The sequence below is a fragment of the Papilio machaon genome, chromosome 21, assembly GCF_912999745.1.
Source record: "Papilio machaon chromosome 21, ilPapMach1.1, whole genome shotgun sequence".
Lineage (NCBI taxonomy): Eukaryota > Metazoa > Arthropoda > Insecta > Lepidoptera > Papilionidae > Papilio > Papilio machaon.
In genome coordinates, this window is record NC_060006.1 from 1,941,070 (window position 1) to 1,957,200 (window position 16,131).

A 16,131-nucleotide genomic window follows, 5' to 3' on the forward strand; every position below is an offset into this window, starting at 1 on the left:
GCGCTAGCGTCGCAAAGAGTAAGGGGTTAAACGAACTCAATCTATCGATATATTTGTTAATAGTGACGTACCACAATCGATAAGATTCGAGATTCCTATAGAATTACAATTTGATCTCGTATAATAAAACAAAGTTTTTCAAAAAAATATTATTTTTACTCCTTAACCTATATGACTTAAATTTACTATAAGCCATAATTTGAGGTCTGCTCATTTTTAACACATATTTTTCTTCTACGTCCCCTTTTAGTATTTTATTTATTATGTTGCACCAGTTGTGTATTTGAATTCTTAATATTAAACGTATGACATATTCACGTACTCATGTTTTATGCACTTTGCAACCCAGCCAGTAAAAATTGGATTTCTTTAAAATATCGTGTTTAATGCATTTCCCGATGCTTTTGGTATGCGCATAATTATTTGAATTATTATGTATCAAATTAGATACATCTCTGTATACTATAAGAAAACGCTTTGAGGGGTACGCCAAATTGCTGTTTTTAACCTTTTTATACTCCCTATGTGCAATCCATGTGTTAATATTTTCATTTTTATTTCCTATGTATGTTTTTTGACATTCCTTACAATTAAATTTTTTTGAAATTCTTCTGCACAGATATCCAGCTATGTAAGCTGAGGAATGAACACGCACTCTTTCATTAATGGCGCTTGTTGCACAAAATGTGTTATTTTCCTGCTCTTGTTGATCTGATGGCAAGGAAATCAGACCAGGCATACAATTAAAATTTACTGGCAGATTTTCTTTGTCATCAGTACCGATATCTTCTTTTAATAAATTAAAAAAATCTACTATAGTTTCACTGTCATCTTCTTCACAGTTGGAGTATATGCTATGAGGACCCATCACATTGGAAATCAATAGAGATTTAAATGAATTTATGAATGTACATGAGTCAGGATTTACATTTCTATAATTTATAGCCCTTATTCTGCCAATAAAAATTTCTAACGTGTCCTGGTTTATAAAGCGAGGATAAAAATATTTTAAACCATATTTTGAAAACAGCAATTTGGCTATCCTTACAAAACTTTCCAGTGTTGTGACCCACCCATCAAGAGAGGGAACCCTTATATAATATTCTTTTTTGTTCATTAGTGCTTTTTTACTGGCAGAGTCTATAAATCTAAGATTTTTTAATGTCTCTATAGCTTCATGCCAAAAACAAAAATGTTCGGAATTTGGTTTGACTGGCCCTCTTAGTTTCCCTTTTGTTGTGCTGCGCTTTGAGCCATTTACGCTGTCAAATAATTTGTCCATAAATTCCACAGCTTCACCTGTTGTCTTCATGGTTTTACTAACATTTTCACCATTCACAGTTGTACCTGAAAAGAAAAACCAAATAGTTATGAGCTGTATGTACATACAAAATCATCATAATAATTAAAATATCAAAACATAGAAATAATACTTAAATATTATTTCACTACCTGCACCTAGGTATTTTACCCACAGCTAGTATCTATATATATATAATTATAGTATAAAGATAAATGTACCCTATCTACTATATATACAATTGTACTTATGTCTTATTCTGAAGTATGAGTTATATTACCATAGTATCATCAAATACATTTGGTAGTTTTTGAGTGAAAGTATAACAAAAATCCATACACCTCTAGTGACTTTCATATTTGAAGGATAAAATACATACTGTATAATGAGGTGTATTTCAGCATGGCACTGGTTTGTGCGCTGAGAACTTGAGCGGCTACACTGACTTTCATTTTTATTATTTTTGATGCAATCACATGATGATCTGTTCATTTTTTGTTCATCCTGGTGTGTCCGAGTCAGTCAAGACAGTCAGCTCTATATACTGTCAGAATATCATCCCATGTGGCAATGGCACCATCAAAAACCATATTTTTGGTCAGAAAATTGTTCCTCAATCCTTTAAGCAAATGAGGTGGGTCGAATACCACACTAAGTTTTTGCCCAGAAACTTCAATTGTTCCATCTGCAAAAATAAAAAAAGTTACATAAGTAAAATTTCAACAAACAACTATATTAAATTATCTAAAAATATTTACTACTAACCACAGTGTTCACCTTTCAGATTTATTTTCTGTGCTGTCTCTTGTCTTAACATTTTTAATGCACTTCTAAATGTGGTACCTTGGTCACAAACTAGGGCTATAGGTATTAGACCTGACTGTGACACCTTTGCAACCACCTCCTACCACCACCACCTGTTGTTGAAGCTATTTCAATGGGTTCAGGAACTTGTGATTCAACTGATTTATGATATGAATGATCACCTGGAAAGCAAAATAATTGTTTAAAAACATACCTAAACATATTCTGAATCCATTTCAAATTGATAAATACAAATAATTATATTAATCTTTCAATGCTACAATACCAACCATCAACTCTGAGAGCAGTAGCTTCCTCAATGTCGTCACTTTCAGGTGCAATTGGTAAACAGTAATTGTGGTCGCTTATGTGGTCACCAACTGAAACATTTTAGGTTAGTTATTAGAAGCACTGGATTCTGACCACAAATTACACTATCAGTGTAGATATCAGAATGATGATCTTATATAGCATGGAAAGGCTGTGGTCCCACCCCCAGCAATGAGCACGTAGATATAAGAGGCGATAAACTTATAGCCCTGTGAACATCCAGAAAGTAGCTGTTAATATACTATATGCTATATATACTATATACATCTATTTTATTTATGTGGGATCTACATCTTATTATACGTTTTTTGAGCCTGAATAGTTCACGGTTTGTCGCTTCCTCGCCAGCAGTGGGACCACTGACTATACAATAAGATGCTGAAAGGCCTATACCTCTTATCTATCAAAATTAAATAAATGCAAATCTTCTGCTTACCAGTGGAGCTTAGGGGACTTCCATAAAATATTTCTTTTGCAGTAAACAAGCAAGGGTAGCCACTGCGGAGACGGTTTCCCGTATTATCAAATTGATACCGATCAAAGTGCTTTTGACAAACACGTTTCGCCAACAGCTGTTCTTTAGATAAACCACTGAGCTCTATGTTAGTGGGGATCAAGAAAGACAGCCACAACTGTCTTAAATTATCGTCCTTTGGAAGATAGAAAAGGCGATGTGTTCTGTTTGTAGATGAGCAGTTCCCAACACAGCATTTTCGCAAATCCATGGCGAAAACAATAGTCGGTTAATCGATGATATATGAAGGAAAAACTACGTTTAATTTGTAACTTAACTCAAGCTTAAAATAGCGAGAAATACACAAAATAATACCGTAATTTTCACTCGATAAATACTCAATTACTTGATTTTGTCAATGTCAAAATTGAAACGACGGTATGGCGATCCAAGATGGCGGTCGACCAATCAGCAGCCAGCACACTAGCGCTTTGCGTAAACGGAGGAACTAAAGGTGTCACAGGCCTGATCAGAAAAGTGTTCAATCAATGGGGTTGCATGATGTAAAATTGATAAACTTCATTTTTAAGCCAAAGACTATGCACCACTCAATATTATTGTAGAGAACAGCGAAAATTTTATTTTTATAAGTTCTTAATTTTATTTACTTACTTTTACTTTCAATTTCTGCTTAACAATCGATGTTAATTTTTTTTGTGTGTACTTCTATTTTATAAATAAGCTTCGATAAAAACTTGGTTATTTAGAAAGATGGTCCCTTTACAAATTACCATACTTCAACTTATAACACTTTGTTAAAACAAAATTTTTTGCTTAATTGAATCGGATTATGTTTACTTACACGATCACTTTCCCTTTCTAAATTACCATACCATATTAATAATACTTTGAAACATAAAAATAATTGTTTTCTTTAATTTATCGGATTATGACTACTTTCATTGTATTTTACAATGATTGAAATAGCTTATCGTTATCAAATTATTCTTATTACATAAGAAAAAGATAAATATTTTAAGAACGAATCAACCTAAAAGATTTTTTCCGCACCCATGCAGAATAAAATTCTTTAGAAAACGAGTTATATTTATTCTGTGCGGAACAGAGAAAAATGTTTGTATTCCGCCGCCGCTTTAACTTGAATAAGGTCGCGAATTATTTTCTTCAAGGTAATTCCTTTCTACTACACTTACAGTTTAGATTCCAATTATCTTTTACACAGTAATCAGTTAGGCAAATTGTTAATTTACAAATTAGTTGTGCCGTGGTCGTGGCTTGTGTTGTAAGTGTGTTATATTTATTACAGAGCATTCTAATAACAACAAAATTATGGGAACTTCATCATCAAGATCCTTTTCGCCTAAATGTGGAACAAGTAAAAATGAAAATGAAAATCGTAAGTAAATAATAAAAAGTACAAGTACAATGTTTGTTCTACAAATATAACAGAATAAATATAACCGTCACATTACTATAAAATTAAAATCAATCCTAATCTTATTAATTTTTTTAAGAGTAATTCTTACGACATTTGTTACAACCTTTTTTGCCTGTAAAGTAACTAATATTAAGGGTTCGATTTTTGCAACTTATGCAAAAAGTATAAGTTCTTTTCTTTATAAAAATAATTCGTTTTAATATTAAAATTAATTATAAAGAAGGCTTACTTCTTTTAATCATAAAAGTGTTTTATTTTATCAATAGGTGGGACAATATCACGAACTGAATCAACAAACCATTATGTGGAATCTGTAGTTTGCAAAGAAAATGATCTCAAGGAAAATGAGATGAAAGTATTTGATATAGGAGAGGAGGGCAAAGTTTTGCTGGTTAAACAGAAAGGAGAATTCAGTGCAGTGGGCACTAAGTGTACACATTATGGAGCTCCACTTGTGACTGGAGCCCTAGGAGATGGTAGGGTGAGGTGTCCCTGGCACGGGGCATGCTTTAATTTGAAAACTGGTGATATAGAAGACTTCCCCGGTTTTGATTCTTTACCATGCTACCAAGTTACTGTGACAGAAAAAGGAGAAGTTAAAGTAAGTGCTTTTTTATATTTAATACTAGCTGTTGCCTGCGACTCCGGCCATGCATTATTAAAAATAACTCAATAAATAGCCAATGTGTTCTTCCAGAATATGCTCAACATCTGTGCCAAATTTCATCAAGATCTGTTGAGCCGTTTTGGAGATACCATAAAACAAACATGTAAACATTCACATTTTTAATATTATTTATACAATTGTTTTATACATCTATATGGAATGTTGAGAGCACAAAAGTGAGGCATATTAGAAGACCTTCGGAGGCGATTTTTTTGTGATAAATGTCCCCAGAGTTGTCATTTATATTACAATGAATTTTGGTAAATTTATCACTAAACATTTCGTAATCTTCGTAAGCAAAATCTTACATATTAATGTCAAACTTGTATGAAACACTCAATCTAGATGTATTATATCTAAGTTTAATTTTAAAAATAGTGGGTATTACTATAATAAATCTAGGGCACGCAAGAACAGCGTCGAAAAATTCTACATTTTTTTTTCTCCTACATATGGCAAAGGATTAGAACAAGTTTTCAGAATATTTATTTATAATATATATTTATATTATCTTGTTTATACTTGACATTACATAGATATGTAGCCAATAATATATTCATTAAAAAAACTCATAATTTCCCTGGAATTTACCCACTCACGTGGGGTGGGCACACGAACCGGTACACGGTTTTATAAACCTTAAAGTGTTGGCTTAAGTTTTTACGGCCGGCCTCCGTCCTGTCGCTAACCCTACTTGGGAGTCATTAAAAAAAAGTAACTGCCAATTAAATTTTCATATTAATCCACAGAAATTTAATTGTTCTAAAATCCTTTAACTGAAATGAAATAAAAAAATCCTAATAGCTTTAGGAATTTTAATCTAAATTCCGTAGTGCTGGGATGGCGCGCTCACTTCTCAAGAATGCGAGCTGAATAATAAAGACGGTAAAGATAAGGTCGGACTTTTATTAAATTTAAAACACTATAGTGTTTATTGTAAACTGTATGAACAAACAATGCATTTTATGTATATAAACAAAGCTTTTTATATAAGTCGTAATTTTTTTTAGGGACAGTTAAAAAAAATGTCGACGAATTTATCTAGACTGACTATTGTTGTTACTATATGGGTATATGTTTGTAGTGTCTAGAAAAAAAAATAAGCAACAAGTCCTGGCTATATAACAGTACATAGTAATCGATCAGCTTTTTTCCGTACTATTTGAAAACAGCGACCTGGATACAGAGAAAAAGTAGCATGATGAGAATCTTTAAGTAATTTCAAAAAGTCTGTTTTTAATTTCATTTAATACGCAGTTAAACTTGTTACATAATTGGCATGTGACTAAGAAACAAGTGAGTAATACCACACCTAATATTGTTATCCGATAGAAAGGTGTTTCCATTTGTATTGTTTTACGGCTTGTTCAAGTTAATAGGCAAACACGTTACAGTTTTATTGGAAACTTGGAATTCTCGTCGCTATTACGAAGTTCAACCAAAGAGATTAAAGGCTCACTAATTCCGAAAGGAAATCTTGTTATTATTCCGTGCGTGATTTTACAAATAATTTTCTTTATTAAAACTCGATTTGTAATATGTATGACAGTATTAGATAACATTCAGATGACTTACTGGTAGGTTTGTTTCTTGATATATGACAAAAGATTTATTAATTACTAGCTTTTACCCGCGAGTCCGTCCGACCGATCTTCAGTTATAAATAGTGTAACTAACACGACTTTCTTTTATATATATAGATTAATAATATTACATATTTACATAGTAATATAAATATGTATTTATATTGAAAAGTTATGTCTCGACGTAAGTAGGTTATTGTTTGATAAATGATATAATCGATCAGATTAATCAGAATTTTTTTTTTACTTATTTGATAAGTTTTCTTTTAATCAATCATTTTATCGTATTATGTAAAACGTCTGGTGTTGTAATCTTTATCTTTTTATAGCATTCGCGTTTTTTTATTTTAAATTTATTGAAGGAAATAAATTAATAATGTAATCAACGTTTACAACTCCTTTATCTGAATAGTCTAAAAAAATTATTAGTTTCCTTATAAAATATATATTAATTCAGTTGTAGCCCACTTAAAAGCGAAAGATGAGGTTTTATTTGAATATATTCTTCCCCTAAGATATACAAAAGGGTACAGTCAACTGGTTTCTCTCTGTGGGCTTCGACAGTCGAAACTATTGTACAAAAACATACCATGTCCCATTATCTCTGAAAAATGTTGATTTTTTACAACAATATGGCTTTGTAAGGAACACATTGGAAATCCACAGTTGGATTAATTTACTTGTTATTTTTAAATACCGAGGCGTCTCGGTATAAATATTAAAAAGAGCCTTGTTCAAACTTGTTACTGTTATCGTAACTTCTTTAAAACATAACTAGGCAGTTAACGTTGGTGAAAACTGTCTGGTGACCTAGCTATGTGGTTGAACAAGGTCTTTTTTACATTTTGAAGGATAACGAGTTTTTTTTTTGTGTTTCTAATATGATTCGATCTCTTTTTTACATATTTCTTTCAATATTAAGGAAAGACATAAGTAATTATGATATTCGTGACGTACTTTATAGCACACAGTAGTTATTTTTTATGTTTAAAAAAAGAATTTGATTGTAAAAAATATTGAAACTGCTTTAGCTCGTTAAGACGCATTACTATACGTTTTCTTTTAATTTACAAAAGATTAGATAAGGATATCAAAATGCAACTAAAGTTATCGATAGCATTCTTTTGAAGGTTATTACGATTTTGTGTTATGATGTATCAATTGTTTTTCCTTATATTTCCTTTCTACATTACGTAAATAAGACAAGTCAAGGTTTTACCGTTGATTTCTGAGACAAAATCTCTATACAAAACATATCGTCATCCCTGTCATTATCTTTGACAAAACAAAGATAACAATATGTTTTAAACAAGGATTTTGGTCTCGGAAACTCACGATTAGCCAGATAATTAGGTTTACTATTCATGTAAAGAACTATATAAAATTAAAAGGAAAAAAGGTGTGCCAGTATCGCGCGGGTAGTTCGTAATCTCTGCCTATCATAATGGGCGTGAGTGTCATATTTTAGATTCAATTATTTAAAAATTGTTACTTAATAATTTGACAATTGTTACATTCTAAAAGCTAAAAGCAAATCATCTCCTTGTTCTATGATATTTGTTATGTTGACCGTTTCACAGACGTGATTAAAATTCAAGTTTAGTCATATGTGATTTTTTTTGTAAGATTGTTAGTCGAAACATGACGTAACTCTTCGAAATTTATATGTATGGAGCTGTGACAAATAAGCGTGTCCAGTCGTACATAAACACAAATAAAATGCGATTGAAGAGTAATGGACAAGGAAAAATTTGTTGCTATTCGGCGACCTTGCTTGCCGACCCTGCCCGTATTCCACATGGCTATGACGTAATAATAAATGCGTGCAATATTCGCAAACGTTACGTTGAGTTTTTACTGTCGAAACACTTGTATAAAAACATATTGTTGTCTTTATTATTCTCTTGTAAAAACAGAGATAATACAACGAAACAGAGAAAATATGTTTTTCAATTGTGTTTTCGCAGTAATAGCATGCGGTATTATGAAAAGAAATAAACATAATCTTACTTCTTACTAATATTATAAATGCGAATGTTTAGATGGATGTTTGTTTGAAGGTATCTCCAGATCGGCACAACGGGTCTTGATGAAAATTGGCAGAGATGTGGAATATAGTCTGGAAGAATACATAGGCTACTTATTACGTTTTTTTTTTTAATTCAGACAGCTAGTATTGCAATAATTAATTAATATAATAAATATAATATGCGTTAACAGCACTAATTATGTTTTATGATTTATGGAATTACCAACAGTCGATGTGACTCATAACAAATGAGTTGTTAGCTAAATATAGACTCTGAATTCAGCAATCACACGTCAACTGTTTGTTTCTAAATTTGTTACTACACACATCAAAAAAGTCTAAGCAACACATACTGTTTCAAGTTATTAATCAATTATTTAATCATTTTTTACCAAGTAGGTAATACTTATGTAAACTTTTTTGATCTATAGGACATACTGGCTGGTTGTGAAAAAAAATCGAGTATCATTTGTTTTTTTTTTCACATATTCAAAAGCGAATGCATTTGTTCGAATTTTACAGCGTTTTCTTTGCTTGTTAAAATTTAGTATTCGGTATCAATTTTAAGATTCAAACAATAATTAAAAAAGTTTTGAACAAATTTGAATTTTGAGACATTTTTTACGTTATGGAGCGACGTCATTTGAACGCAGATAAAATGCAGAGAGCTGTAGGGATGTTGCAAGCGGGAAGAACTCAATCTCAGGTATCTCGGTATTTTGGTATCAATAGAAGCGTTATTTGCCGTGTTCATCAGCGTTAAACTAACACGGGAGATCCTGCTGAGCAGCACCCAGGTCGAGGAAGGTGTACAACAACACGGCAAGATCGATACATACAACTGACTGAAAGACGCCAGCCGATGTTAACCGCCCGAGAGATAGGTTTGAGGCTACAAAATTCAAGTAGTCTTGTTGTTAGCTTCCAAACTGTGTGAAATCGATTGCATGAGTATGGCCTACGAGCACGACGGCCAATTAGGTGCCCACCGATACGTCACGGGAATCGCGCTCGTCGAAATGAATGGTTTAGGCAACACATTATATGGACCCCGAAACAATGGGATAAAATTTTATTTTGCGATGAGTCTCGATTTGGGTTCTAGCCTGATACTAGAAGGGTAAGAGTGTACCGTTGTCCTGGAAATACTGAAAGACTGAGGTGGCTTCAGGAAGTGCATCCACACAACGACTTAACAGTTATGGTATGGGTGGGTATTATGAAGAACAGACGAACTGAGCTCGTTTTTGTAAATGGTAACATGAACGCTGTAAATTACGTTGAAGATGTTCTAAGACCTTATGTCCATCCATTCGCACAAGCGCTTGGCTTCGATTTCACCTTGATGCATGACAATGCGCGTTCGCATACAGCTTTGCACACACGGGAGTACTTGGCAAGGGAAAACTTCCTGGTATTGCCTTGGCCTGCACAATCGCCAGACCTCAACCCCATCGAGCATGCACGGGACATGCTCCAGAGACGTGTTTTAAATGACTTGGATGGAGTGACAACAACCCAACAACTGATGAACTTACTAAAATTTCATTGGGAGCAATTGCCGTAGGATCACATTAACAGTCTCATCGATTCTATGAATAATCGGTGCCAGCAAGTTCTCCATAACAGAGGAGACCACACTTTGTATCAATTTATGCAATTTTTGTACAACCATTTAATTTTACTTTAAGTTTAGTTGATTAGGCACCTTACTTTGTACTACGTACAAACATTCCTTACTCGTAATTATTGGTTATTAAGATTATTAAAAAGTAAATAAAAAAAAACAATTGTTGTTTAATATTAAAAAAGCATTAATAAATAATAAAAGTACGAAAATACTAAGGATTTAATGCGAAAACACATTGTAAAATTGAAATTTATATGTGTTGCTTAGACTTTTTTGATGTGTATATTTACGAAACACGAATAAAACATATCGTTATAGAGGTTTTTACAGGAAAGGTGAAAGGGATGACAAAAAACCTTTACAGGTAGCCTAAATGTTCTTCCAGACTATGTTCTACATCTTTGCTAAATATCATTAAAATCCGTTAACCCGTTCCGGAGATACCTTCAAACAAACATCCATCCAAACATTCGCATTTATAATATTAGTAAGATATCTCATAACTTCCGCTGTTTATTATTCATTGTAACTTATTGATTTATGTATACAGATGACTAAGTAATAGTCATATGTCAATGTTTTCTAATCGACGCGACGTGTAACTTGGAATTGAATATGGAGTATGTCGGTATAAAATTACGAATTACTTCGAATTTAGCCTTTTAAGACTATATAATTAAGTAACCGACAAAGCTATTGTAAGGAACTTAAGAAGGTATAAAAACTATGGATCGTAATAATGATTGATGTTGCTTGATTGGAAATCTAAGTTCGTTGTTCCCTAAATATCTTACTTCTTACTAATATTACAAATGCGAATTTTAAGATGGATGGATGTATGTTTGTTTGTAGTTATCTCTAGAACGGCTTAACAGATCACGATGAAATTTGGCATAGATGTAGAACGTAGACTAGAAGGCTATTTCATAGGCTACTTAGTAAGTTTTTTTTTATTCGTTGGCTTAAGTTCTAAATGCGAATGTTGGAAAGTAACGGGTCAACTGATCTCGATGAAATTTGGCATGGATGTAGAAAATTATCTGGATGAACACATAGGCAACTAAATGAAGTTTTTTTAATTCCGCGCGAACGGAGTCGTGGTCGAAAGCTAGTTCTTTTCTAAAAACGCTAAGAACCTTTGTTTTAAAAATATAAAGAAGGTTTATAAAAGAGACATCAAATATTCTTGTTAAATGTGATCTAAAATGTATTTTTGTCAGGAACAGTGAAATTAACTAAAAATAAGGAAGGTCCTATATTGAATCCTTAGAAACTTATAGTGAACTTTATAGTTCAGACTTGATGCATTTTTACATTGTTCATTGAGTCTGATTCGTTTAAATACAATGATATAACCTTGATGCATTAGATGGAACGTTGAAACAGTCACACGAAGGTCACACTAAGCTCGACCAAGTAAAACGGCAAATATTTTATGAACTACTAATACTACGAAGTTTTAATGGTTTCATAAAATATTTCTATTACACAAACTTATGACCGTGCATATATTTTAGATGCTTAGATTATGTTGTTTAATTTTTATTTAGCATTTAAATGTTTACATTTTGATGACAAATAAAAGTTATGTAATTTTTAAAAATCTCATGTTTCAGGTGCGCGCTAAAATATCTGATTTAAAAACCAACAAGAGATCAAAAGATATGGGATCAAGAGCGCCATGCGACGACACTTCGGTAGTGATCATCGGCGGAGGTCCGTCTGGCGCCACTTGCGCTGAAACTCTACGTGGCGAGGGCTTCAAGGGACGCATCACTATTGTCGCTAAAGAGAACTACCTTCCTTACGACAGAATCAAAATATCCAAAATAACAACTCCCACAGATATAGAGAAACTACAAGTCAGGAATCAAGAATATTATACGGACGCAAATATAGATATCCTTAAAGGCGTCGAAGCGACGAAACTCGAACCGCAAGCGAAAGTAGTTCATCTGAGCAACGGCAAAAAATTACCTTACAGTACAGTTTATATTGCAACTGGGTGCAAACCACGCGTTCCCGATGTCCCAGGCATAGATTTGAAAAATATATTCACAGTTAGAAATTACGAGGATTCAGTAAATATCCTCAAAGCTCTAGGTTCAGATAAAGACAAGAACGTGGTCGTTCTCGGCCTGAGTTTTATCGGGTTGGAGGCAGCGGCGTCTTGCACACAAGCTGCTAAGTCTATGACGGTCGTCGGCAAGGACACTGAACCCCTCGGATTAATATTCGGACCGGAAATCGGCAAGAGTCTAAGAAAACTATTCGAAGAGAAGAATGTTCAATTTCATTTCGAAACAACGATAACTAAATGTAACGGCGAAAATGGTATGATAACGTCCGTTGAACTGGCAAATGGTGCCACACTACCCGCAGACCTGTTGATTTTGGGTGTGGGAAGCACATTCTATACAGACTTCCTCAAAGATAGTGGTATCGCATTGCGGCCGAATGGTGCGGTTATTGTATCAGATAAATTGGAGACTAATATCAAAAACGTTTACGCTGGCGGCGATATAGCTTACGCACCCGTGTTCGCTCATAACAATGAACAAATGGCCATTGGACATATAGGTCTTTCCCAGTATCACGGCAAAGTTGCCGGTCTTAACATCTTGAAGAAGGAAACTCAACTCAAAACTGTGCCATATTTCTGGACCATGCTCTTTGGGAAGTCTATACGGTATGCTGGGTGCGGTAAACCATTTAGCACACAAATAGAGGGAGATATTGATGCTTTAAAATTTGTTATATTTTTCTTTGATAAGTCGGATAAAGTAATCGCCGTGGCGTCTTGCATGCGAGATCCTGTAGTCTCTCAATTCGCAGAACTTGTATATCAAGGTAAATCTTTATACAAGAAGGATCTAAAGGATGATCCTTTTGCATGGACGAAGAGTTGTTAAGAGTTTCAGTATTATTTTGGTATTATCAGATTAATTGTAGAATTTCATGTTGTAAAATATGGTGGCGTCTAGCACGAATATTTGTGATAAATGCCATGATATCGTCATTGATAAAGTTTGTGCAAAGTACACCAAAAATCTTATTATATCAGTACAAAGGCTCTTATCGTAAACATTCGTGCTTGGCCCAAGGTTCTTTTCTATATCGTTTTAATTTAAAATCATTTTTTTTTTAAATTATAATAGGATATTATTTAAAAAAAATCATGCTCCTGTCAAAAATAATACTAAAAATACAGTAAATATTAGGTCCTTACATATGAAATTGGCGTTTTGTATGGGAGGAACAAAAAGTCGAATATTTTTTAATTTAATATATTTAATTAATCAAAGTATAAACCATTATTTTCTATGCACTTTTGCCATCTCATAGGTAGTTCATTGATCCCTTTACTAAAAAAAACAGTCGGACGGGAATCAATAAAATCTTTGAAGGCGATTTGGATTGCCCCATCGGAGTTGAATTTTTTCCCTTGCAAGAAGTTATCCAAATTTCGAAAAAAATGGTAATCTGTTGGAGCAAGGTCCGGGGAATACGGAGGATGTCTTAGACTTTCCAATTGAAGCTCTTCTAATTTAGTAGCCGTCTGTTGCGCAGTGTGTGGTCTAGCGTTGTCGTGAAGCAGCAGTGGCGTGGAGCGATTGACCAGCCTAGATTGTTTAGCCGCTAGCTTTTCCATCATGGTTTGCAATTGCTGACAATAGACATCAGCCGTAATAGTCTGGCCAGATTTGAGAAAACTGTAATGAACAATACCGGCACTAGTCCACCAAACGCTTACAAGTAACTTTATTGGGGTTAATTTTCGCTTGGGGCAGGATTTGGCTGGCTGGCCAGGATCCAACCATTGCGCTGAGCGCTTCCGATTATCGTAAAGAACCCATTTTTCATCACAGGTAATGATTCGGTTTAAAATACCTTCATTATTGTGCCGGTTTAGTAATGTAACGCAACAGTCGACGCGCGTTTGCCGGTTTGCTTCAGTCAATTCGTGAGGTACCCACCTTTCAAGCTTTTTAATCTTCCCAATTTGCTTCAAGTGAATTAAAACAGTTTTATCACTAACATCGCAGCCTGCAGCTAACTCGGACGTGGTTTGCGATGGATCCGCTTCCACAATAGCCTTCAACTCTTCATTATCAACTTGAGTCTCAGGCCGTCCACGGGGCTTGTTCTGCAGATCGAAATTTCCAGAACGAAAACGTTGGAACCAAAAACGAACTGTGTTTTCTTTTGCAACACGACCGCCATACACATCATTCACCCTTCGAGTCGTTTCCGCAGCACTAGTGCCACGGCGGAACTCGTACTCGTAAATAATGCGATATTTTAAGTTTTCCACTTTCCACAAATAATGCGATATTTTAAGTTTCCACAATTTTTTGTAAAATGAGTGACGCAAACAGAAAAAAACAGAAGAAAAAAAACAAAAGAATGACGGTCATCGAACCACAAATACATGAGTCTATAGCTGTACAAATTTGAATTTGGAATTCCTTACCAAAGAGGAGAAATTCGTGATTAAAGTGACCAGTACGAAAAACGCCAATTTCATATGTAAGGACCTAATATTAACTATAAACACTTTTTTATGTATAGCTTATGTGGTCTTCTAGATATTATATTGTATTTATGTAGTTTATGAATAGGAGCTACTAATATTATACATCAGCTCTAAACCGATTAAAAGCTCAGCACAAATAAACTTGAACCATTGAGTTGTAGTTCAGCAAATTTAGTGACATGATTAGAAGCTATCCTTTGACTATATGATCTAAATATATTTCAGAACAGAGCTGTTTCATAAAAATGTACTTACAATGCAACAAAAGACGATGTATATATAACTAAACGCACTTAGTGCTTAATTTATATATTATTAATAAATTTATCTGCTTTTAATAAAATTATTGCTATAAAATATTTAATAACAAATGTTTGTGTGAATTTCAATCTTTTATAGTTCATTTTATATATTTTAAACTGTATATTGCAAATACATTGAATATAAAATATGTAAGCATTTCATAAATATTTAAAAATATGTTCAAAGTTTATATGTGTCTATAAATGTGATAACACAGTGTCTATGAATTATTTATATGGTAATAAATAAAGTATTAAATGTTGTTATATCACTTTGGATTTTATTCGGAGTACATCACTGGAACCAATATTGTATTAACACATTGTTTAGGAAGGTGAAATATATGATATGAGGACAGTAAAAGCTGCAAGTTCACTATTTTGTATTGTATTTTCAAAGACAATATATCTATAGTAATTCTACGTTATCAATAAGTTAAAAAGAACATTATCCTTGCTTAATCCCAACCCTCGTTAACACGGAGATGTTTCAACCTTTCATAAAGTGTAACATCTTCTTTGAAAAATTTTAGATTTTTCTCACGATATGCCTGCTTTCTCTCTTCTACTTTTCCTAATGCTTTTACATGTCCCGCGCTTTCAGCCTGAAAATTAAACAATTTCAGTCATTACATAAATATGTATTGAGTTCATAATACATTTAGGTTAGAATCTTGACAGCTTTTATCACTTTTATATAATTAATTATTTTACCTCTGTCAGATAAGGGAACCTCAAATAAAACATATTTTGTTCTTCAATGGCAAAATCTTGTTGTAAACGACGAAGGTGGTGGGGTTCAACTTTTTTTACTAAACGATCTTTTCCTCTGAATATATGTCCATTAGGCAATCGGTTTCGCCTAAGCAATATAAGCGACAACTTCATTTTGATTTCTTTCCGAAGTCAATTACTTGCATGTATTTATATTACAAGGATACAAAAAATAAATTTATTTAACAAGGAATTAAAATCACCATCACACTCAATAACAATGACCAAAGACAAGTTTAAGTTTTTTTTTGGAATAGTATAA

General features: G+C 33.3%; 3 protein-coding genes across 3 annotated transcripts; 1 reads left to right on the plus strand and 2 right to left on the minus strand.

Annotated features, from left to right (window-relative positions):
- Positions 1-322: 322 nt before the first annotated feature.
- Positions 323-3,411, minus strand: LOC106711679. Its single transcript, XM_045683321.1, has 5 exons — positions 2,871-3,411; positions 2,395-2,484; positions 2,066-2,286; positions 1,680-1,985; positions 323-1,347 (listed from the first exon to the last, which is right to left on the minus strand). The coding sequence occupies exons 4-5, from the start codon at positions 1,750-1,752 to the stop codon at positions 323-325; spliced, it is 1,098 nt and encodes a 365-aa protein (XP_045539277.1). The 5' UTR covers positions 1,753-1,985; positions 2,066-2,286; positions 2,395-2,484; positions 2,871-3,411.
- A 554-nt stretch (positions 3,412-3,965) lies between these two features.
- On the plus strand, positions 3,966-13,385 carry LOC106711111 (apoptosis-inducing factor 3). Its single transcript, XM_014503338.2, has 4 exons — positions 3,966-4,078; positions 4,216-4,305; positions 4,614-4,948; positions 11,873-13,385. The coding sequence occupies exons 1-4, from the start codon at positions 4,021-4,023 to the stop codon at positions 13,166-13,168; spliced, it is 1,779 nt and encodes a 592-aa protein (XP_014358824.2). The 5' UTR covers positions 3,966-4,020; the 3' UTR covers positions 13,169-13,385.
- A 1,965-nt stretch (positions 13,386-15,350) lies between these two features.
- LOC123722196 lies at positions 15,351-16,103 on the minus strand. The gene is made up of 2 exons (XM_045683280.1): positions 15,810-16,103; positions 15,351-15,700 (listed from the first exon to the last, which is right to left on the minus strand). Exons 1-2 carry the CDS (start codon positions 15,981-15,983, stop codon positions 15,554-15,556), a joined length of 321 nt encoding a protein of 106 aa, XP_045539236.1. The 5' UTR covers positions 15,984-16,103; the 3' UTR covers positions 15,351-15,553.
- Positions 16,104-16,131: the final 28 nt, after the last annotated feature.